At 44.5% G+C, this 23,474-nt stretch overlaps 1 protein-coding gene across 4 annotated transcripts in view; it reads left to right on the top strand.

Moving 5' to 3' along the window:
* Positions 1-23,474, top strand: part of mid1 (midline 1) — a 357,996-nt gene that overhangs the window by 214,898 nt on the left and 119,624 nt on the right. For all 4 annotated transcript variants that reach the window (XM_060833420.1, XM_060833419.1, XM_060833421.1 and 1 more), the window contains exon 2: positions 8,176-8,894. In XM_060833420.1, coding sequence (XP_060689403.1) covers positions 8,232-8,894 — 663 coding nt within the window. In that variant the 5' untranslated portion in view covers positions 8,176-8,231. The remainder of the gene's footprint in view (positions 1-8,175; positions 8,895-23,474) is intronic.

The raw sequence follows: 23,474 nt of genomic DNA, 5'->3' as shown, positions 1-23,474 counted from the left end.
CAAGAAGTTGATAGTGTCTGAGATTAATCGGGGCAGGGTGAGTGATCTCATGAATCCAGGTGTCTTAGGGAGTGAGAGATTAAGTCGACTTCATTGAGTCGAGTTTCTTTTACCTGGGAGACTACAGGAATTTGGGTAGAATAGCGATTTATTTTGACTTGATACAGGACAGTCTAGTTGGACCAGCTAATAATAGTCTTCAATCTGATCATATCTCATGTTTGTTTGTATATATTTTGGGTGAATTGATTTCACTCCCATCAAGGTGAATGAGGCTTATGTTGGGAAATGAGAAATTGCTCAGCATTAGAATCCTGCCCTTGAGCTGCCTTTAGGAATGGCATGGTGGCTCAGTGTTAGCACTGCTATCTTACAGCACCAGCGACCTGGGTTCAATCCTAGCCTTGGGCAACTTTCTTTGTGGAGTTTGCAAGTTCTTCCTGTGTCTGTGCAGGTTTCCTCCCACAGTTCAAAGAGGTGTAGGTTAGGTGGACTGGCCATGCTAAATTGTGCAGGTTAGGTAGGTTAGCTGTGGGAAATGCAGAGTTACAGGGATCGGGTGAGTCTGGGTGGGATGACCTTCAGAAGATTAGTGTGGACTCAATGGGCCAGATGGCCTGTTTCCACTTAGTAGGGATTCTATATACAGCCAATTTTCCTGTTGCTATCGCCCAGTAACCTACCTTGACTCTTGACCAGTAAATCCTCCAATCAGTCTGTATACCACCTTCACGTGATTGGGAGTGCCAGTTAGCATGTTGGACTGTACGCACTCTTGGGTTATGAGTTAGTGCTCCATGGGAAGCAATCTGAAATGGCAGAAAACCCCTAGTATTTACAACTCTGGTTGCCAGGTGTATTCAGATGAATTCCTGGAGGTTCTTGCCTCACTGTGTTCCCACTGGCTCTTAATTAACACCATTCTCCTCCAGAGAATGAAAACAGTCACCAGTCCTGTTGTTGGATCATTGCCATTCTGAAATACCAGTGAGTCTGTTTATTCCTGTCCGCCGGAATCTGATACCCGTTTCCCGGGCAATGCTTGGTGCAAAGACCAACAGTCCACTGTGACCGGTGTGCAACTTCCCCTAAACTGGATGTGAGACTCAATTAAACAGGTCTAACCAGACGTAGGCTGCACACACAATGTAACAAAGCTAGTCAATGAGAATGAATTAACACTTTACCTAACATTCATAGTTTAATTATTAATGTGCAGTAGGAGACTTGTGTGAAATCTATCCCATCCAATTACTGGATGGTCCATGGAAGATAAGTATCTGTGTGAGTGAAATGGAATCTACCTCTGTCCCTGTGGAGACAGGAAACCACTTGGATAAATCTGGGCGGACTAGGCCAACAGTGAAGCCGACAGAACTTTATACATTTTCAGGAGAGTACAGAAGGAATTTAAACACATTGTTCTGGTTACCATAGAGCACAGATATACAGTATTTCCTGCTGCTTTGCTAGGTCAGGGAAGTAAGAGTTACATTTATATAGCCCCCCTCTCACAACCTCAGGATATTCCAAAACTCTCTTACTACCAATGAGATTGATTTGAAGCATTGTAGTGCAAGAAATGCAGCAGGCAATCTGAGCACAGAAAGATCCCGTAAAGAACAATTACATTCTGAACATTAATTTTTGACGATTATGGAAAATGCGCAGTTGGTTAGGTCATGTTTGGAAAGGGAGCAATGGGGGGAACTGATGGTCACCAATCAAAAACATTGGACAAGATGTTGCAATGGTAATGATGGCAAATCTGTTAGCCTTGCATGTCAATATTCCACTGAATCAGGCTGCAATGTTGGGAGACCAAGCTTAGCACAATGCAAAATCTCAAGAGTTGCATTAACTTTTACACATCTCTCAGGGGGAGTGTTGGTAAGGCCCTGCTACCACAATCCATTGGAAACTGTTATGGACCAGACCACATCCCCTCAAAACATTGAGAAGATAGTCTAGACCCTAACATTTTCTTATTTTAAAGGTGTGTGTAAAGCATTGCATTCCAGATGCAATTCGACTGGTGAAACTACTCAACTTTAAACAAAATACACTTAATGTTTGCATTATAGTTAAAATACAGACAAAATAAAAAGAAAAGAATTGGTTTAACTGTAACTCTATGAAAATGCTTAACAGAGCACTAGATATATTCGCTGTCACTAATTAACTGTTCCAGTATAGTAACATCCCATAAACACACCTTTGGCAAAGGCAAATTCAGTAAAGTAGATTGTATCAAATGCAGTTCTAGCAGCAGGAAGAGAACCCCAGCCTTTAGCTGCAACAGAGAGGAATAAGAGGTTCCATATCTATCTCCAAGACCTCAGTAACTGCAGAAAGCAAAGACTAAAAATCTTCATTCTGTGGGAGCTTGACCCCACCCATTCAGGCTGCTTCTATTGTTCCAACTTTTAAAAAACCCAAGGTGTCACAAGTTATTTACTCCATGGTTTTGGAGCAGACTGCTTCACAAAAAAAAGGACAAAATACACCTCTTAAAGCCATGGTAACCTCACAATAAACAAGAATTTCTACTCCGCACTCTTGGCCTTGCTGGACAAAGGCTATGTTTTTGGGTTTATTGAAATGTAACTGGGTTTTTAACCGCATACTAACTTCAGTATTACTGCCACTACTGACCCCAGAGAAATAAACTTTTATCTTTTGTGGAATGGCAAATTTCTCCAGAAATTCCACAGTCTGAATTTTTAAGCAGTTTTTTTTTGCTTTACTAAGTAACTAAGAAAGTTGCAATTCATTTAAAGTTGCTGGAAAACCTGTATTAAGAAATGGGAACTCAATGCAGTTAACTTCCAGGGTGGCTGTGAGGATAGTTTAATGGGGTTGGCTATTCACCAGGTCTCCTTTCCACTGTTACTCCACTTCAAGACAGCCTGTTACTCTGGTGACAGATTCCCATCCTGGTGATCAACCCTCTTCCTCCACAGATGCTGCCTGCCTTACTGAGCATTCCCAGCATTTTCCAAACTGAAAGGGCCGTGGATGCTGTAAATCAGAAACAAAGAGAAATCGCTGGAAAAGCTCAGCAGGACTGGCAGTGGCTGTGAAGAGAACTCAGAGTTAATGATTTGGGTCTGGTGACCCTTCCTCAGTACAGTGACCTTTCCACCAGACCTGTAATGTTAACTTTGATTTCTCTTCACAGATGCTGTAAGACCTGCTGTGCTTTTCCAGCAATTTCTGTTTTTGTCCCAGCATTTTCCACGTGTACTGGTTCACATTTCCCCCATGTTATTTCCCTTTCACTTTTCCGCAATATTTAATTGAGATAAACATTGAGCTGGACACCGGAAATAACTCCTCTGTATTGCTTCAGTTGTGTTTTTGTTCTGGGAATGTGTTGTTGCTGGCTAGGCTAGCGTTCGTTACCATCTCTAGTTGCCTCTGAAGGTGGTGTTCAGTCACTACCTCCCACTTCTGCAGTGTGTCTCATCATTAACATTAAATCAAGGGTGCCAGCTACACAAACTGGCACTGGTTCATGTGACTGAACAAGCCAATTCTTGACCTGCAAATCTTTTGACACATGCAGCAGATTGCCCTGTGAGTCAGTGGGAACGGCAATGCAAGATTTGTCTCCTTTTGTAGTTGAGATGTCTGACAATTGGGTATACATGAACATTTATTAGAAAGTTGAGTCCAGTTGTGAGGGGTGTTTACACAGTACTGTTAGGAAGGAAATTCCAGATTTTTCACCTGGTTCCATGTCAGGATGGTGTGTGACTTACAGGGAACTTGTAAGTAGTGGTGTTCTTGTGTATCTGGTGCCCTTGTCTTACTAGATCATAGAGAACATGAATTTGGACAGTACTGTTCAAGGAGGTTTCTGTGATGCATCTTGTAGGTGGAATGTATTGCTGCATTGCACATCGGGGTGAAGAGAGTTAATGTTGAAGGTGAGCTACTTTTCTTGGGTGGTAATGAGCTTCTTGAGTGTTGTTGGAGCTGCCCTCATTCAGGCAGGAGAAAGTATGCCCTTCTATTCCTCACTTAGTGTCATGTGGTCTTTCACATCCTTCTAAAAGAGCAAATGGATTGTCAAGTTAACATCCCATCCAAAAGATGGCATCACCAAAATAATGAAAGAGATCATTGTGTGGAACTTAGTCTCTGAGTTCTGCCAGGGCCACTCAGCTCCTGACCTCATTTCAGCATTGGTTCAAACATGGACAAAAGAAAGAACTGAATTTATAGTGACAGCCCTTGACTTCAAGGCTACATTCGACAGAGTGTGTCATCAAGGAGCCCGAGCACTACTGGAATCAATGGGTAACAGGGGGTAAACTCTCCATTGGTGGGAGTCATACCTGACAGATAGGAAGGTGGGCATGGTTGCTGGAGGTCTGTCATCTTAGCTCCAGAATATCTCTGCAGGAGTTCCTCAGGGTGGATATTTACTGATCAACCTGTTCAGAGATGTTACCCCTCTGGCATAGGTGGGACTTGAACCCTCTCTCAGAGGAAGGAACACTACCACTCTGTCTAAAAGTTCCTCAGGGTAGCTATTTTGTTTTAGTCTATGAATGTGTTTGGTATATGTAGATCAAGTACACAAGTCTCTAAAGTGGGGTATGAGGGTGCTTGAGGATGGCACGTTGGCTCAGTGGTTAGCACTGCTGCCTCACAGCACCAGGGACTTGGGTTCAATTCCAGCCTCAGGCAACTGTCTGTGTGGGGTTTGCACATTGTCTCCGGGTGCTCTGGTTTCCTCCCGCAGTCCAAAGATGTGCAGGTCAGGTGAATTGACCATGCTAAGTTGTCTGTAGTGTTAGGCGGATTAGCCAGGGGTAAATATAGGTTTCTCTTCAGAGGGTCGGCGTGGACTTGTTGGGCCGAAGGGCCTGTTTCCACATTAGGTAATCTAATCTAAAGGTAATTTAAACTCACAACCTTCTGGTTCAGAGGTGACAATTCTATAACAAGGCCAAGACTGGCACATTTCCTCAGGGTAGTGTCCTAGGCCCAACCATCTGCAGTTGCTTCATCAATGACCTCCCCTCCATCATAAGGTCAGAAGTGGGGGGTGTCCACTGATGATTGCACAATGTTCAGCACTATTCATGACTCCTCAGATACTGAAGCAGTCCGTGTTCAAATGCAACAAGATCTGGACAATATCCAGGATTGGGCTAACAATAGAGTGTAGACTGGACATTGCACTGTTACAGAATGTGGTAAGTATGCTGCAGTACATCAGCCCAAACAAGGATCTAGCCAACGCTAGCAATGTTTAACCCAGTCAATCATTCATTTCAGGTTGTGAAAAGAGCCAGTTAATGGCTTGTGTCAGTTTTAATAAAGATCTACAATCGCTGACTGCAAGATGGCAGACCACCATTGCGTGAAACATAATGGATCTGTGCAGGGGTAATTTGCTGTGTTGTTGTCCTTTATTTGAACCGATGTTATAAGTGCATATCGCGCATGTGATAGAATAACAAGAGGATTGGCCAGGAAACTCTCCCACAAGGGACCAAGTAGTGAGTCACTTTCACACAGCTCTCACAAGTGAGTTTGTTCTGTTGTCTCAAGACTTTACTAAGAATTAAAACATAAGAAGGAAGTTTCTTTTTATTATGCTGTCACAACAATTTTCATTTGGGCAAAGGCCCCATGTATCAATGTGCATTACTGTAGTTTGCCGTTTTTAGTGCAGTAAGTCGTCGTCTCATGCTTTACGGAGAGTGTAGTCAGAAAGAAAGCTGAAGTAGAGCATTATAACACGACAGTGAGGTAGGTGACCAAAAATTTGGTCCAAAAGGGGTGGGTTTTAAGAGGTGTCAAAAGGAACAGAGAGAGAACGAGAGAAAGGGATTTAGGGATGGAATTCCATTTCTTGAGGGACCTATCCAGTTAAAAGCAAGGCCACCAATGACAGTATGGGCTGCACTGAGTCAGAATGGGAAAAATACACTTATCTAAGAGTGTTGTAGGAGAAGATTCCAAACCTAAGAGGGTTGAGGCCAGGGGAGGGATTTGGAAATAAGGATGAGCATTTTTTAAATCAGAGTGATCGCTGGAGTGAGTACCAGGGATATTGAGGTCTTTGTAGCACAGGTAGATAAATGGAGATGGGCTGAAGATCAGCCATTAACTAACTGACTAGAGGAGCAGGATTCAGGGCCTTTTCTAGTGGGAGGTCGGGATTGATACGACTATGTTTGCTGTTACGGTCGGTAAGTCATGTCCACAGCAAGAAACCATTTTAGAATCTGTACAGCAAGATCGAGACACTTCCTTGTCAGCACTGGTAAATGTACAAAATTGCCCCCATTGTGTCTTTGTTTGAAAATGTTGGATTTTGGTGTACAAAAGGGAGAGGCATCAGGATAATGATTTGAGCTGATGGTTCCTCACTTAGCTCCGGGTCAGCAGCTCATGGGTTCAAACCCCATTCCAAAATCTTGAAGACATAGTAAAGTCTAGCACACTGGTGCAGAAGTGAGGGAGTACCATACTGTCAGAGGTGCTGTTTTTCAAACTGTGGTGTTGAGTGTAAGGCCCTGTTGGCTATGCTGACACACCATTCACAGAAGATTCATGCTCTGTGCCTCGGTCAATACTAACCCCTCGACTAACGTTGCAAACTAAAATTAGCTGTTCATCATCTCATTATCTTGTCTTCCATAGAAACTGGCTGTGCACAAGATGGCTTCCTAGCTTAATAATGGGGCTACATTCCAAAGGTAGTTGTAAGGATATCCCAGAGTCCTTCGCAGCCATGAAGTTCAATTCATGACATTCCCTTCCTCCCCCCCATCTGTCCTTCCTGGTGCACCATCATTGAATAATAAACAAAAATATTCAACTATAATTCAGTGTTTCTTTTCAGGTGTCTTTGTAACTTTTCTTGTGTTGTTCACCATCATTGTCAATTTGTCAAATTTCACTCTCGGTACGGGAGATGCCTCATTCGAACCTCTGAGTTCCATCAGACCTTGGAACTCAATATTTGTGCGCTCAAAAAATAACTTTTATGAATCATGCCGCGCAGTCTGGGATTAGCGGCACCTCCCCATGTCTGATTTTTCTGCTTGCTGCTCTAGTAAATTCGAGGGTGTTGGGATAGCTCAGCACAATCAGAGGTCATGTTGGGAACATGAATTGAAGTTCGAGGAGAGGTGAGAATAATCCCAGCCCCAAACAGCTTTTACTTGAAACAGGGTCGACCCTCCGAGGTCTGAAGTGAAAAGTGTTTGATTAGTGGGACCCCCCACCCCAGGCCCATGTGAAGCCTGTTGCTCTGCTGCCAATGTCATGGTCATGTTGGCTGCTCTTGGAAGGTTGGAAACGTGGGTTCAAAGCCTTCATGCTGGGCTTCTGCTCCGTCCTGTCACACACAGCCTGCAGCGGCCAGGAGGTTGTTTCATAATGAGAGACCTTTTTTGAACTTCGAAGCTGCTGTCATAATTCTACACAATGCCTGCAGTGATCACTGTAATTGTTGATGGGAAGAAGAGCTTTTTTCACCAAAGTGATGCTTCCCTGAGCTGTTGCATTAGCCTTCAATAAAGTCTTAACGATGTTGAACTGAGTTGTTTGTAATTAACGATGCCCAGAGGTACTTGGCTGCGTGTAATCCCATTGATGTTTGCTTTCTCCTCCCTCTGGCTCACTGTTTCCAGCTCGCTAATGAGAGCCGAAAGCCCCCGCTAATGAAGCGCTGTTTGTTTCAGGAAAGGTTAGAAGGTCCTGCAGCAGGACAGGGTCTCTGGGAGGAGAGCGCGTGCAGCTGCCCCCCTCTCTGATGCACAGCTCGGAGGTACCAGAGCGCGGAGATGGAGGGATTCTGCCTGACTGAGCTGTCTGCCCGCGGTAGGCAATGGCCGTCAAGCCGGGCACCGAGCAGCGGTCCATACCTTCGATGTGGGGGGGGGGGGGGGAGCCATTCTGATTGAGCGCAGCGATGGGCTGGGGACACCGGGATCGAAATGCTTTAATTGTCTGACACTTTGGCCATACGCCTCAGTGCAGCCCCTGCCATGGATAGTGTCCGGGGCGATAGCCTGGCTGGCAGTGGGCTGCAGCGTAAGTCGGCAATCTCCCTAAGTTGAGCCCCGCGTTTCTTTACCCGCCCCCTCCACCCAGCAGACACACACGCACAATGTCGTCTAATCCAATCCTGTGTTGCCTTTCCAGATAGCTCGCCAGCTTCCCTGGATTTTGCTGACGACACAGGATTGCTTTGCCTGAAGATGGAAACACTGGAGTCGGAACTGACCTGCCCAATCTGTCTGGAGCTCTTCGAAGACCCGCTGCTTCTGCCGTGCGCCCACAGCCTGTGCTTCAGCTGCGCCCACCGCATCCTCGTCTCCCACTGCGCGTCGAACGAGAGCGTGGAATCAATCGCTGCCTTTCAGTGTCCGACCTGCCGCTATGTCATTGCCCTCAACCACCGCGGCTTAGAGGGTCTGAAACGCAACGTCACACTGCAGAACATCATCGACCGCTTCCAGAAGGTATCCTCGGTCAGCGGCCCCAATTCGCCGGGCGAGAGCCGGCGCGAGCGCCCCTTTGACGGCAACGCCATGACGACGGTGGAGCGGATCCCGTGCCAGTTCTGTGAGCAGGACCCCCCGCGGGCGGCTGTGAAAACCTGCGTGACCTGCGAGGTCTCCTACTGCGACGGGTGCCTGAAGGCCACTCACCCGAGCAAGAAGCCCTTCACAGGGCACCGACTGATCGAGCCCGTGCCCGACTCGCACCTCCGCGGCCTCATGTGCCTGGAGCACGAGAGCGAGAAGGTCAACATGTACTGCGTGACCGACGAGCAGCTCATCTGTGCCCTCTGCAAGCTCGTGGGGCGGCACCGAGACCACCAGGTGGCAGCACTCGGGGACCGCTTCGAGAAAATAAAGGTACGTCTGCATGTGATCTTTCCCGTCTCTGTCCGTATGGCAGCCCGCGGGGCGTTCTCGGAGAGGGCGGAGTGTCAAATGTTGGGCCGCCTACGCTCCTGTGAAGCTCCTCAGAGGTGCTACATAAATGCATGTGGATTTTGTTGCAGCACGGAGTGGCTCGGCCCAAGTCAATGTGCATTAAGAGGTTGTGACTGACAAATAGGTACATCCTTTTGTAACCCAGGAGGGGGTGGGAAAACCGAGAGGGAAACTGTTTGTTTGAGTGGTGCTGCAGTTGCAAAAAGGAATCCACTCAGTCAGAAAGACATCACAATTGGAATAGAATCGAAGCAATGATTACAGTTCACCCCAAAGAGATTTGTTCCTCTGTTTTTAATTAAAAACCAAAAGAATGACACAGCAGTATCAGTGTTTGGATATTATGTTCGAAGGGGTGAAGATACCTTTACGTAGCTCAGAAAAAGGTTTATTTTTAATTCTACAGCGATTATTTGTGTAGACAATTCTATCGCTTTCAGATGATTGGTCAAATCAATTGCAATGGACTAATTCCTGTCTTGTCCTCTGTTGCATCTCTCAAGACATCAGCACGGTGGTTAGCACTGCCTCCTCACACAGCACTTGGAACCCGGGTTCGATACCAGCCTCGGGTGACTGTCTGTCTGTGTGGAGGTTGCACATTCTCCCTGTGTCTGCGCTGTGACTGTGTCCTCCCACAGTCCAAAGATGTGTAGATTGGCTGTGCTCAGTTGCTCACATTGTCCAGGGATGTGTAGCTGGGTGGGTAAGTCATGGGGCATGTAGGGGAGAGGGATGCCCTTCAGAGGGTTGTTGTGGACTGATTTCACAATGTAGGGACTCTATGTTCAGCGCTGACTCTGACTAATGGTGTTGTAATCTCCTCAGTCTCTGAGTGTAAAGGGAACCTGATGACGGATGACAGTTTGCCTAGTGGTGGGTCTCTGGACTAGTTTTAGTCACAAATATATAGACTGTGCTCAAAATAACTTTAGAATGAAATCAAGCCCATGGCACAGAAACCAATTGTTCAACTCTACAGCAGCTTTCATTCATCTCATTCGTGTTCGGTTCCTATCCATCTAGGTTTTTGTCCTGAACTCGGGAGATCATTTTCAGCATGCTGGTGAAAACAGGGAAGAGATTGTGCTCTCGGCAATATGCTGCAGGCTGCAACCTCTTCCTGTCAGTTGCAGGGCGCGTTCAGATCTACAATGTGGTGTGATGTTTCTGCACCCAGACCAATGATGTGACCCCTAGCCCAATCCAATCCCGCAGAGGGTGACGGAACTCGGGAATCGGCCCCAGAGCAGCATCCAAAATTGGCCATTGCTGGGACTGTAAGATTTGGTGGGGAGGGGGACCCATCACTAATCGGCACATGTGGTGGGGGGAGCCATTGGGATTCAGTTATCGGAAGGACTCAAAGTGGTGAAGGGTCATGGGTTAGGATTCAGGGAGTGCTGGATACTGGGGAATGGGGCTGTGAATTGGGCTCACTGCAAGGGATGAAATGGCTGTTCCTGCAGGAATACCTCACCAAACAAAAAAATCAGCAACTTCATCCAATCCAGTCAACATGCCTGCTATTCCCTCCTTCAGTCATATGCTTCTCTCCCATCCTCAAAACTATTTGCCTCAACTCCTCCTTGTGGTGGCAAGCTCCACATGGGTTAATAGAGTACTACAGTTGGGGGGTGCTATTTGACCTAGGCAGAAGTGGGTACTGCAGATGCTGGAGATCAGAGTCAAGGTTAGAGTGGTGCTGGAAAAGCACAGCAGGTCAGGCAGTATCCGAGGAGCAGGAAAAATCGGTGTTTCAGGCAGAAGCCCTTCATCAGGCTATTTGGCCTGTCAAGTCTGTGCTAGCTCTCTGCAAGAGCAATTTAGCTCATTCCCATTTCCCACTCTTTTCCCAATGGCCCGACATCTATTTTTCTCCTTTGGATGCTGTTTGGATTTGTCTTCGCTCACACTTCCCTGGGGTAGGTTTCTCCTGAGCCCTCTAAAGGAGCTCTCAGTGAATATCGGTTACCCTTATGTTTGCTGGTCATCAAGGACAACTATGTCTGAGGGTTTCTGAGTAGGTGAGGGAAAAAAACCACATTAGCTAACAAAATGCAGAGTGTGATGAGTGAGATGTGATACAGAACCATTACGACTTCTGAGAAACTGCATTGGGAGCTCTTTGTTGAGAAATTGTTAATTTTCAATGTAATAGTCCAGGATTTCAGACAGAAAGGTATTGATTGAATGTTGCTGGTAGAGGGGTTGGTGAGGTTAGTCAGAAATCATGTTTAAGTGATGGTAATCTGAGGATCCCACATTGTCACCATGTATGGGACATTGAGAACGTATGCCCTTCAGCATCTGATCCCCAATACTAGTTTCCTGAACCACAATAACTCAGAGCTGGTTAGAGTTGAATGGCGACTTGGTTCTAGTTAAGGATGTTCTTTCTTTTGAGGATGTTCCTCGCTTGCTGTGAGGGTGGTGTATGTGAATGGTATTCTGAAGTCAAGCAGCCATGGGACTTTGTAATTGGTCACAAAGGAGATTGGGAGCACACTGGCAATAACAAACTGGCTGCTCATGAATTAGATTTTGTTTTACCCGGTCAGACCTATATGTGGCTCCTCGCGAAGATGAATGGCTCCCTACAAAATGGCGCCTCAAGCCTTTAAGTTGCATTATCTGCAGCAGCTCAAGGAGGAGATGTACCACCCTTCAGGGAATCCAGGGGCAATTAGGCAGCGTTACCAATCATGCTTACATTTCAAGATTGAATTTTAAACGAACGCAAATATCTCCATGCAATGAATTGCTTATCTTTCATTTCCTTCTCTAACCTGTCTTTGCTTATCCTGGTCTGTCTCTTCGCAAGTTCTCACTGCCCTACTTTCTTTCTTGATGTTGGGTTGTTGGTGTTGGACTGGGTTGTACAAGGTCAAAAACCACATGAGACCAGGTTATAGTCCAACAGGTTTATTTGAGAACACAACCTTACTGAGACTTGTACCTGAAGAAGGAGCGGGGTTCCAAAAGTTTTTCCTGTCACTCTTACTCTCTGTCACCTCTTTCTGTATTCTTTCTTCTTGTCATACCTTGCTGTCTTTCTACTCCATATCTTTTTTTTCTCTCTCTTAACCTCTCTGCATCCTTTCCTCGAGCATCCTTTCTTCCAAGTTTTGTAACACTCTGTCTCCCATTTTGATTGACTTATTGAATGCCTTTTCACAGCCTCGGAGCATTCCAGCTGTTATGGTTCTTCAGACAAACACTGGGCTAAAATTGCAAAGCTGTGGCAATTTCAGAAGTATGGCGGCCAATTTGTACACAGCCTGGTCCAAAACAAACAGTAAAGTAAATAAGCAGATCATCTACTGCAGTGATACTGTTGATGCGATACATAGGGCACCAGATAGGCCCCTTTTCACACAGTAGCACGGGATTATTTTTACTTCCATCAGAAGACAGAGCCTTGTTTTAATGCCTGATCTGAAAAGACAGCACCCATGACAGTGTGGCACTTATGCAGTGCTGCTCTGGTGTCACAGCCTGGGTCTTGTGCTCTGGAGTGTGACCTGAACCCATTACCTCCATCCTAAGGCAAGGAGACTAATGCTGAGAAACAACTACTACCTTCTCTTACCCAGAATCTTCCGTTTATTGGTTATGTTCTTCCATATTTCCGTCCGATGGAATTAGGCTGGGAGTTGAAAGTACCCAGCACAATAAGCTTGGAAACTTAAATGGAAAGAGTCCCATCAGTGCTATTGTCTGTCTATAAATATGAATAGCCTGAGTGCTGTTGTTCAAGTTCAGGAGTCTAAAAGCTTTTCATGAAGCTGAGGTACATTCTTATCTAAGTGAAGACACTTTTACATGTTAATTCATTATTAAGTATTTTCAGTTCTGGCTAACAGCACTTCTGAAAAATGTAACATCCCTTGGGAGGCTCATCCTGAGCTCACTTTTTTTTCACAAGGGAAGAAAACATGATGTTCTCAACATTTCTGTATACGTTGAGCCTTTGGCCCAGTGGGGGCATTCCAGTCTTTGAGGCAGAAGCTTCGAGCCCTGAAGCTAGAAAACTTACAATAATATCAATGCCCCTTTTCTGATCGTGGAGCCCTTGCTTTTGTCTGAGTTTGTATCCACCAATCAATGAGGATTCGGAAAGGTGTAGTGTTTGGGCAAGAATATGACAGATGGAATATAACATGGATAAGTATAAGGTTCTCCACTGCTGCCGGAGCAACAGATGTGCAGAATATTTCTGAAATACTGAGAGGTTGGAAAGTATAAATGTCCAAGGGGACCTAGGGCCTCAATGTCAATAAGCCACTGACAACTAATGTGCAGGTTCGATAAGCTCTTAGGAAGGATAATGTAATGTTAGCCTTTATTCCAATAGGGTTGAGAACAGGAGCAGTGAAGTCTTGCTTTTGGTTGTGTAGGAGCTTGGTTAGACCGTGCCTGGAGAATACTGTATGCGGTTTGATCTGCTTACCTTAGGGAAGGTATTACTGCTATGGAGGGAGTACAACAAAGGTTCACCATACTTGTTCCCAGGAAGGTGGGACTGTCCTATAAACAGATGGTGAGTAATCTGGACCGGTATTCTCTCTGGACTTTTGAAGAGCGAGATATAATATTATTTAAACCAGTAAGGATTGAGAGTGTAAACACAGGTAAGATATTTATTCTGGTTGGAGAGTCTTGAACTGGAGGGGGGTTGGGGGGGTGTAATTTATAAATAAGAGGGATGCCGTTTCAGGTTCTATTTTACTCCAGCACTGGTGAATGCTTGGAATGTAGAAGCTCAGTTTTTCAGTATATTTAAAGGAGTGGTTGATAGATTTTGATTAGCAATGACAGTGTTATGGTGATTATGTGTTTAAGTGTTCGAGCGACATGATTATACTGAATCACAGAGTAGTCTGATTGATTGAATTACCCTTGTTCCTAATGACTAACAAATGAAAGCATGGATTTGTTAAAAGGAAAGTTTGTTCGACTGCATCGATTTGAGTTCTTTGAAGTAACGGACAGGTTTGGTAGGGGTGGTTTGATTGATTTTGTGGCAAAATTTAAACTCTGGAATCAAAGGACAGCGGCAATATGAATACAAAACTTGGCGAAGAGACAGAGAGCAGAGGTAAAATTGTTGTCTAAGATCTAAAGGAAATCAAAGTGGCGGTTCCCAGGTGCAAGGATTTTTTTAAAAAATACATGTGTGCGCGATATTACTGATTTTGGATTTGGCTAAGTTTAGTCAAAGTTTTAAAGTTTATAAATGACACAAAACTCAGAAATGCTGCGACCAATGCAGAGAATAGTGCCAGGAAGACAAGGGCTGGTGAACTGAGAGACACACAGGGCTGATGAAATTTAATATAGTGAAGTAATGCATTGCAGTCAGAAGAAGAAGAGGCAATGTAAATGAAAATGGTTCAATTTTTTTTAAAAAGGGTGCAAGAATAGATGGACCTTTTGGGGATCTGTGTACAAATCCCAATGGAGAGAGAGGCTGAGAAGACAACAGCTATGGGATGTTGACTCCATCGGGACCATGGCTTGTTAGTTTTGTGCTATTGAAAATTGTGAGCTGAAATGCGAAAGAACTGTTTTTTAAAAAATGTGCTTTAAAGTATTACTGCATTGGACAAGCAGCAACTGGAGGTTGATTTGCAGACCATTTAGCCATTGTGTTTGGAGGGGGGGTTTATGCTGATACAGCTATGGCTGGAAAGTTGTTTGGCCTATGAACGTGTGACCTGGATTAATGGTAAAGACCTTTCCTCCAATGCGAAAAGCCCTAGCTCCCTCAACCCTTTCTTCATAAGACACACCCTCCAGTCCGGGCAGCATCCTGGTAAATCTCCTCTGGACCCTCTCTACAGCTTCCACATCCTTCCTATTATGGGGCGACCAGAACTGAACACAATATTCCCAGATGTGGTTTAACCAGGGCTCTATAGAGCTGCAGCATAACCTCATGGCTCTTAAACTCAATTCCCTCTGCTAATGAAAGCCAACGCACCATATGCCTTCTTAACGAACCTATCAACTTGGGTGGCAACTTTGAGGGATCAATGGACATGGACCCCAAGATCCCTCTGTTCCTCCACACTGCCAAGAAACCTGGCTTTAATCTTGTACTCTGCATTCAAATTCGACCTTCCAAAGTGAATCACTTCACACTTTTTTCCAGGTTGAACTCCATCTGCCACTTATCAGCCCAGCTCTGCAACCAGTCAATGTCCCTTTGCAACCTACAACGGCCCTCCACATTATCCACAATTCCACTGACTGCTGTGTCATCAGTAAACCTACTAACCCACCCTTCCACTTCCTCATCCAAGTCATTTATTAAAATCACACAGCAGAGGTCTCAGAACTGATCCCTGCGGAACACCACTGGTCACCGAGCTCCAGGCTGAATACCTTCCATTTACCACTGCCCTCTGTCTTCTGCGGGCCAGCCAATTCTGTATCCAGACAGCAGATTTCCCTGTATTCCATTCCTCCTTACCTTCTGAATGAGCCTACATGGGGAACCTTAACAAACGCCTTGCCAAAATCCATATACACCACATCCACTGCTCTACCTTCATCAATGTGTTTTGTCACATCCTCAAAGAAAGGCATGACCTGCCCCTCACAAAGCCATGTTGATTCTCTCTAATCAAACGTTAGTTTTCCAAGTAATCATAAATCCTGTTTCTGAGAATCCTTTCCAATAATTTGGCCACCACCAATGTAAGACTGACTGTTCTGTAATTCCCAGGATTCTCCCTCTTCCCTTTCTTGAACAAGGGAATACCATTTGCCACCCTCCAATCATCTGGCACTACTCCAGTGGACAGTGAGGATGCAAAGATCATCGCCAAAGGTGCACCAATCTCTTCCCTCGCTGCCTATAGTAACCTCGGGTACATCCCCTCTGGCCCAGGGGATTTATTTATCCTTAGATTTTTCAAATTTTCAGAACATCCAACTTTTTAACATCAACCTGTTTGACCATATCAGTTTGTTTCACACTGTCCTCAGAAGGTCCCTCTCAGTAGTAAATGCTGAAGCAAAGTATTCATTACGGACCTCCTCTGACTCCAGGCGCAAGTTCCCTCCACTATCCCTGATCAACCCTACCCTCTCCTTACTCTGGCCATCCTCTTGTTCCTCACATAAGTGTAGAATGCCTCAGGGTTTTTCCTTAATCCTACCCGCTAAAGCTTTTTCATGCCCCCTTCTAGCTCTCCTAAGTCCATTCTTCAGTTCCTTCCTGGCTACCTTGTAGCCCTCTAGAGCCCTGTCTGATCCTTGCCTCCTCAACCTTAAGTAAGCTTCCGTCTTCCTCTTCACTAGATGCTCATGCTCTGAGTTCGTCCCTCTTATTCCTGATACTACTTCCATTAAAATAGACACACTTCAATCCCTTTCACCGACTGCACCTTTGCCCTATCAAGGGCCTCTCCCTCCTCACACAGATTCTCTGTATGCTATATCTGGCTGTTCACTACCTATTCCATTATCTGATCCATACATCCAGTTCACACTCCCCCTGCCAATCGAGGTTAAACTCTCCCAAAGAACTCCTGTAAACCTCCCGCCCAGGATACTGGTGCCCCTCCAGTTCAGGTGCAACCCCGTCCTTCTTGTATGGGTCCCACCTTCCCCAGAAGATATCCCAATGATCCGTGTCTGAAGCCCACTCTCTGACACCAGCCCTGCAGTCATGTGTTCATTTGCATTCGCTCGCTATTCCTAGCCTCATTAACATGTGGCACCAGTAGCAATCCTGAGGTTATCTGGCTGCAAGTCCTACCTTCTAGTTTCCAACCTAACTCCCTACATCCTCTCTTTTCAGTAGCTGTTGACTGGGGCCCTGCTTGTTTGCTGTCAGTATTTCAGACTTCAATATAGAAAGGCACACATTCTCAGATTAAAGTTTATGATTTTTTTCTTTTACTCTATGCAAGGTGTGGAGTATAAAAGCAACAAAACTTTGCAAAATCTTGTGGGGAAAAAAAGTCCACTGGTGAGGCCTCTGCTGGAATATTGCATCCAAATCTGGAATAGCACTTCAGGAATGATGTTAAAACCTTTTGGAGGGGTTGCAGAAAGAGATTCGATCAGAATGGCACCAGCGATGACAGACTTCACATATGTGGAGAAGATGGAGGAATCTGGATCCTTCTCTCTTGACCAGATCGAAGATTAATGGGAGATTTGATAGAGATTCTGAGGGTCATGAGTAGTTTTTGACGGAATAAATCGTGTGATGGACCGGAAACCAGGATGTGATTAGTAACACAGCCAGCAGTGACATGGGCAAACATGTCTTTTAGACAGCAAGCTGTGATCTCAAAGCAGATTGAATGATAACTTTATAAAGGGGATGGGGTCATATTTGGCTGGGGTTGGTGGGGGGGGGGGGGAGCGGAGGGAATATATGAACAATGAGGAAAGATCAGGCATGTGTAACAAATTGGATAGCTGAACTACACAATGGCCAAATGCCCCACTTCCTGTACTCTTATCATTTGAGGAAGCCTGATTGCAAAGCTCTTTCTGAATGCAAGCACGGATCTATAGTATCAGACAGCTGCCTTCTGCTCTGTACGATTCTTTTTACAATCATAGGCTCTGTTTTTAATTAACAAAAATTAATACCCATGCAGTTTGGTGCAACTTCAGAGGAATTTTAATTGACACTTTCAATTAATTTGCTCGCATTGAAGTACCACCTTGATCACCCATTCTGGACCCTCTAATTCCTACTGACTGCGGGAGATGTCAAATGAATGGCCTACTCCATAAATCAAAAAGAAAATCATAAACTTTAATCTGAGAATGTGTGCCTTTCTGTATTGAATTTTGAAAGGCTCTGAGAGCAAACAAGCAGGGCCCCAGTCAATAACTGAACAATGTAGTAAAGTATTCCATCACGTCCATTTTAGTACCAGTTCCAAGAGTGATTTCGGTAAACTTTTCTACACGTTATGAAACGATTAACTTGAGAATGAAGGACTGATTGACAACTGATATCCAACCTAGTAAGGGTCCAGGGAAGTGGAAGTCTTTGTGATGTGTTTCTCCATTTTTAAACGAAAGGCATAGGAAATGCTTTGAGTGAGAGTTGGGATTTAATCTTCCAGGGCTACGCTGACCCCTGCATTCAGACTGAGTCAACATCATGCTTTTGAGATGCTGCCTCAGGCAGTGAGTAGAGCAGCTGTCTCTGCTGTGTAAACTGCAGAGACAGAGCTAACAACATTGAAACCCAAGCAAGGGAGATTGGAGGAATTATTCAAACGTATATCACAGCAGTTGCTTTTGACAGAGAGAAATTCGGGGGCATATTGTGTTGAAATGGCAGCTGAGCTCGGTTTATTTCCTGTGAATGCGGTGTTTAATTTGTGAAGAGAAACTAGTCTGATTCCCTTTCTGCTTTCCTTTCTCTGATGGATGCTGTCATCCTTTCCTGGAAGGAGTGGAGTAATTAAGTGCAGGCTCTTCCATTGACAAAGCCAACCACTGCAGACTGACTAACACACGGAGCTTCCCAGTGGTACTCATGAGCAAATACCAATCCGTTCCTGGATCACGTTCTGCAAGCTATCAAGCCACACAGATAAAATTGAGTGATAATGATTGCTTGAACTCTGGGTTTGAATTGGGACTACAATGTCCCTGTACATATTGAGCTAACAGTACCGAGCTAATGAATGAAATGTTTGCTGCACTTAGGAATTGCAAGCTGAGCATCCTGAATATTCCTTTCACGCTCTAAAGAAGGAGGGGACCTGTATATCTATGTTGGAGTACCGATTGGAATTTGGCAGTCCATTTTACACACACTACCTCGCTGTTATCCCCACAGTTGGTGGACAGTAAAGCAAGCTGCCCAACTTATGCTGCCTTTCTTTGATATGAATGTGTTTGTCTACCATTTGCAGATACTGCATGGGCATTGATGGATGCACCTCACTCAGGAAACTCTTTGCTTAACTAACTTCATCATTTCCCTACATCTGAGCAAGATAAATAGGAGAGTCGTTTACGCGGAAAAACCATAAAGAATTCATTGAGTGCACTAAAGCACATTCTGAAATGCAGCTAATTCTTTAACCAAGCTTGACAGTGTTTCTATTTATATCCAAGGATCGCACTTCGGTCCCTTTTTAAGTTATGTCATGTTGTAAAAGATTCTCAAGGTGATGACAAGACCTTATATTTTCAAAAGGAAAACTTTGTATTTCCGTCACGCATTTCCAAATCCCAGAACATCCCAAAATGCAGACCGGGAAGTCCTTTTTCTTTCTACACACACTGTTACAATTTAGAAAAATGCAGCAACCAGTTTGCACACAGAAAGCTCTCTAACAGCGAGAGAAAGCTGGCTAGGAAACCGGGGAAGTCTTCCATGCTGTTGATCGGCAAAGGAGGAGGCAGTAGCATATTGGTAATGTCACTGGGCTAGCAATCCAGAACCTGGGACCACGTGTCTGAGGACATCATTCAAATCCCACCATGGCAGGTGGTGAAGTTTTGAATTAAGTAAAAATCTGGAATAAAACGTTGATAACACAAACACTGTCGGTTGTTGCAAATATCCATGTGGTTCACTAACGTCCGTTTTTTTAAGGGAAGGAAATCTGCTGTCCTTACCTGGTCAGGCCTACATGTGACTCCAGACCCTTCAGCAACGTGGTTAACTCTTAACTGTCCTCTGGTCAATTAGGGATGGGCAATAAATGCTGACTTAGCCAGTGACATCAGCATTGCATGAATGAATAATTTTTTTAAAAATGGAGTCCTTTGTCTACCAGAAAGGGCAGATTAATTTAGTAATTAATTTAGTATCCTCTCTGAAAAATAGCTAGTTAAAGGTTCTGACAGAAGCAAATTAAAGGCAATCTCAACCAAAGTTGTAGGCTAACTGCGTATATAAGAGATGCAAAAATGCAGGTAAAGATTCTCAGGTGAACCCTGAACTGAGATTCCAAACCAATGGGGAGTTAGTGGCTGCCATTACTAAAATGTGCTATCTACTTTAAAAGTGGGCTCCCTGAAAAGATTAAAAACCAATTTGTTGTATGTCATTGCCAGAATGGTGTTCAATCCTGAGACTGTCTCTTCATTGTCATTCGCAAGAAAAGTGTTTTTTCCTCTTGCCCAGTCCCTCCTGCAGATTCTGAAAATGCTTCCGTCACCGGGATTGTAATTTGTTGCTTTGCTAATGTAGGATCCACGCAGAGTGAATCCTGTCACTTGGATTCCTGATGAAGGGCTTATGCTCGAAACGTTGAATTCTCTATTCCTGAGATGCTGCCTAACCTGCTGTGCTTTGACCAGCAACACATTTGCAGCAGGGGACTAGTACAGGCTAGCTAAGGACAGTGTAATTTGAGCGACATTTCAACAACTTATATTTGTATTGTGTCTTCATTCCAGGAAAATATTCCCAAGCTGAATAGAAATATACTATGTTTAATTCTAGTATTTTGTTTGCTTTATTTTGGCAGAGGGGAATTTCAGTTACTGACGGGGGAAATCAAGTATTTTAAGTGGTTACGCAGAAAAGGTAGCACATTGTACCCACTGGGTGTTATATGGCAAGTGACAAATCCTACAAGGACATAGTATCACAGCACTGTCAACCAGCAATGCAAAACATAGGAACAGCAGTAGGCCATTCAGCCCCTCTAGCCTGTTCAATGAGATTCTGATTGATCTGTGGCCTCAAACAAAAGTTAACCTGAGATTCCCATGAGAGTTAGTTTAGATTTGAGTTTCAATGGAATACCTGTGTGAAATGCATCATAAATCTGCAGGTAAATCTTGAGCTTCAAGAAATATTTGAAAGTTATATATTTCAGATAACAGATTTCACAAAATTTACTCTTTGTAGACTCTGCATTTTGACTTGCTCTTGTAATAGAATGAAATTAGTCATCTAAGATATCTGCATCTTTAGATTTTATTATTTTCGCTAAGGATTGCATTTTATGTTCATCAATGGGAGAGTGTTAAACATTTTGGAAAAAGCATCTTTCCCCAGCCAACAGTTCAGTAAAGATGACTCATTGTTTTACAATCTGACATCTACTCTGCAATGATGTTCGAACAAGTTGTTTCTCCCACTCTGTGTGGACCATTCCCTACAGCAGCTTGTGTGGAGTTTTCCATTTCCTACACCATGCCAACATTCTCCATGTCAGTGAGACTGGCAGGTCAGTCTGAATTAGACAGAATCTTTGCACATTAGGGACTAATGGTTGATTCAACCTTGGTTGAATCATATTATTACAGGAGAGAACTTTTGTTTCCCTCAGTCTGGGCAGGATTCCAACTGAGATTGTGGAATGTTTCACAGCTCTGTACCACTTGGAACCTTCCATGATTGTTAGCTGTTTTGATTTGTTCTTTGAATACATGCTTACTCATGCACCACCATACATGGCCAAAAGCAGTCACAAAATCCACACAGCTGCTGTAGGGAATGGTCCACACAGAGTGGGAGAAACAACTTGTTCGAACATCATTGCGGAGTGGATGTCAGATTGTTTTACAATGAGCCATCTTTACTGGTCTGTTGGCTGGAGAAAGATACTTTTTCCAAAATATTTAACATGTGTGGGTGGCACGGTGGTTAGCACTGCTGCCTCACAGCGCCAGAGACCCGGGTTCAAGTCCCGCCTCAGGTGACTGACTGTGTGGAGTTTGCACATTCTCCCCGTGTCTGCGTGGGTTTCCTCCGGGTGCTCCGGTTTCCTCCCACAATCCAAAGATGTGCAGGTTAGGTGAATTGGCCATGCTAATTTGCCCATACTGTTAGGTGTAGGGGAATGGGTCTGGGTGGGTGTGCTTTGGTGGGTTGGTGTGGATTTGTTGTGCCAAAGGGCCTGTTTGACATCTAATCTAATCTAATAAAGTGATGCTACTGCAGTAGTACATACACAAGGGTTACATGCACAGCAAGTTTCCACAAACATAACTGTAATAATGACCAGATAATCATCTTTTGTGAAGAGTACTGGCCAATGGACTTCCTAATGAAGGGCTTTTGCCGGAAACATTGATTTTCCTGCTCCTCGGATGCTGCCTTTCCTGCTGTGCTTTTCCAGCACCGCTCTAATCTTGAGTCTGAAAGCTACAGGACTCTTCTTCACAATGTTTTTGTGGATCTGAGACAGCCGGACTGAACCTCAGGTTAATGTTAAATCTGATAGTTAGCCTCTCTGACAGTGCAGCTCTCCGTTATGACTGCGCGGATGTGACAGCCAAGCTGAAAGCCTTGAATCTGCAGAGTTCTGGTCTAATGGCTAAGAGTGAGCCCCAGCTGACTGTGCTGTGAGCCTTCATACACAGGTCTAGTAGACAGCAGATGTTTCGGTTTGTGTGTTACTGTTGGCGAATGGTCAGGTCCTCAGTTGTGGTTGTCAAGCAGACAGTCTGGAAGAGCTGCCCAGCACGCTTTGTTCGAGTTTCCAACCACTTTTCCGAAAATGCAATCAATTGTGACATGTTTGCCGAGCAGAGAATTTTGCATATCAGGTATGCGGCATAGATTCATCACTGTTCTGTAAACAGCATTAACCTCTTCTTAAAATGTGTAGGGAGATAAAAGCCTAACGTTTGGCAAACCGTTATTTGTCAAGCCTAGCCACATTCCCACTTACAGATGGGAAGCTGACTCTCAGAGGTTATGATGTCGAAATACTGACCTCAAGAAATGGATTCTGTATGTGGGCATACCCTGAGAAATCTGCAAACCGTTTCGCCACCAAAACGGGCTTCCGATGTGCAGGCACTCCTTTTGGTTGCAAGATCCTGGAAAATAGCAACAAAAACAGAAATTGCTAGCCAAACTCAGCAGGTCTGGCAGCATCTGTGGGAAGTAAACAGAGTTAATATTTCAAGTCCAGCGATTCTTCCTCACTTCTGATGTTTCTGTTTTATCCTATTTTACCTCCGAAATTAGTTGAATGACTGACTGTCTAATGTTCAAAGCTCGGCTTACATAACCAAATTAACAAATCAGTAGGTGCACTGAAAGGGTGGCTAATTGATTTAATTAATGAAAACTACAGAAGCACAAATTCCCTTAACAACCAAAATAGGGAGGTGGTCGAATCCTAAACTTTCTCAAGCAAGCTGCTCTACAAACATACTTTTAGCTGACAGCTTCCTGCATTGAGCTGATAATGTCAGTTTAAATATTCATGGCATGAGTGCTGTCCAGGGAGCTGTAAACGTGTAAGGGTGTACACCCCCTCATGGGGAAAACAGGCCCATCCAAAAGGTCAGCAAAATATCCGAAACGGGCAGCCAGGAGACTTCTTTCTATTCAATTCCTCAGCCTCCAGGGTGGGAGTTGTCTCTTTCCTGGGGAAAAATAGAGTATCCTTCTGAGAATGTGTCTATTGTGGGATATTGTAATTTGATAACATCCTTTTGCGGTCGGTCATTCTTAATAGGAGAGAATTCCGATTCACAAATTGGTGCATTGTTTGGGGGGTGGGGGAGGTGGCGCACAAGTCGGTTTTG

The sequence above is a fragment of the Hemiscyllium ocellatum genome, chromosome 12, assembly GCF_020745735.1.
Source record: "Hemiscyllium ocellatum isolate sHemOce1 chromosome 12, sHemOce1.pat.X.cur, whole genome shotgun sequence".
In the NCBI taxonomy this organism is placed as follows: Eukaryota; Metazoa; Chordata; class Chondrichthyes; order Orectolobiformes; family Hemiscylliidae; genus Hemiscyllium; species Hemiscyllium ocellatum.
This window is presented reverse-complemented; position numbering and strand designations above follow the sequence as displayed.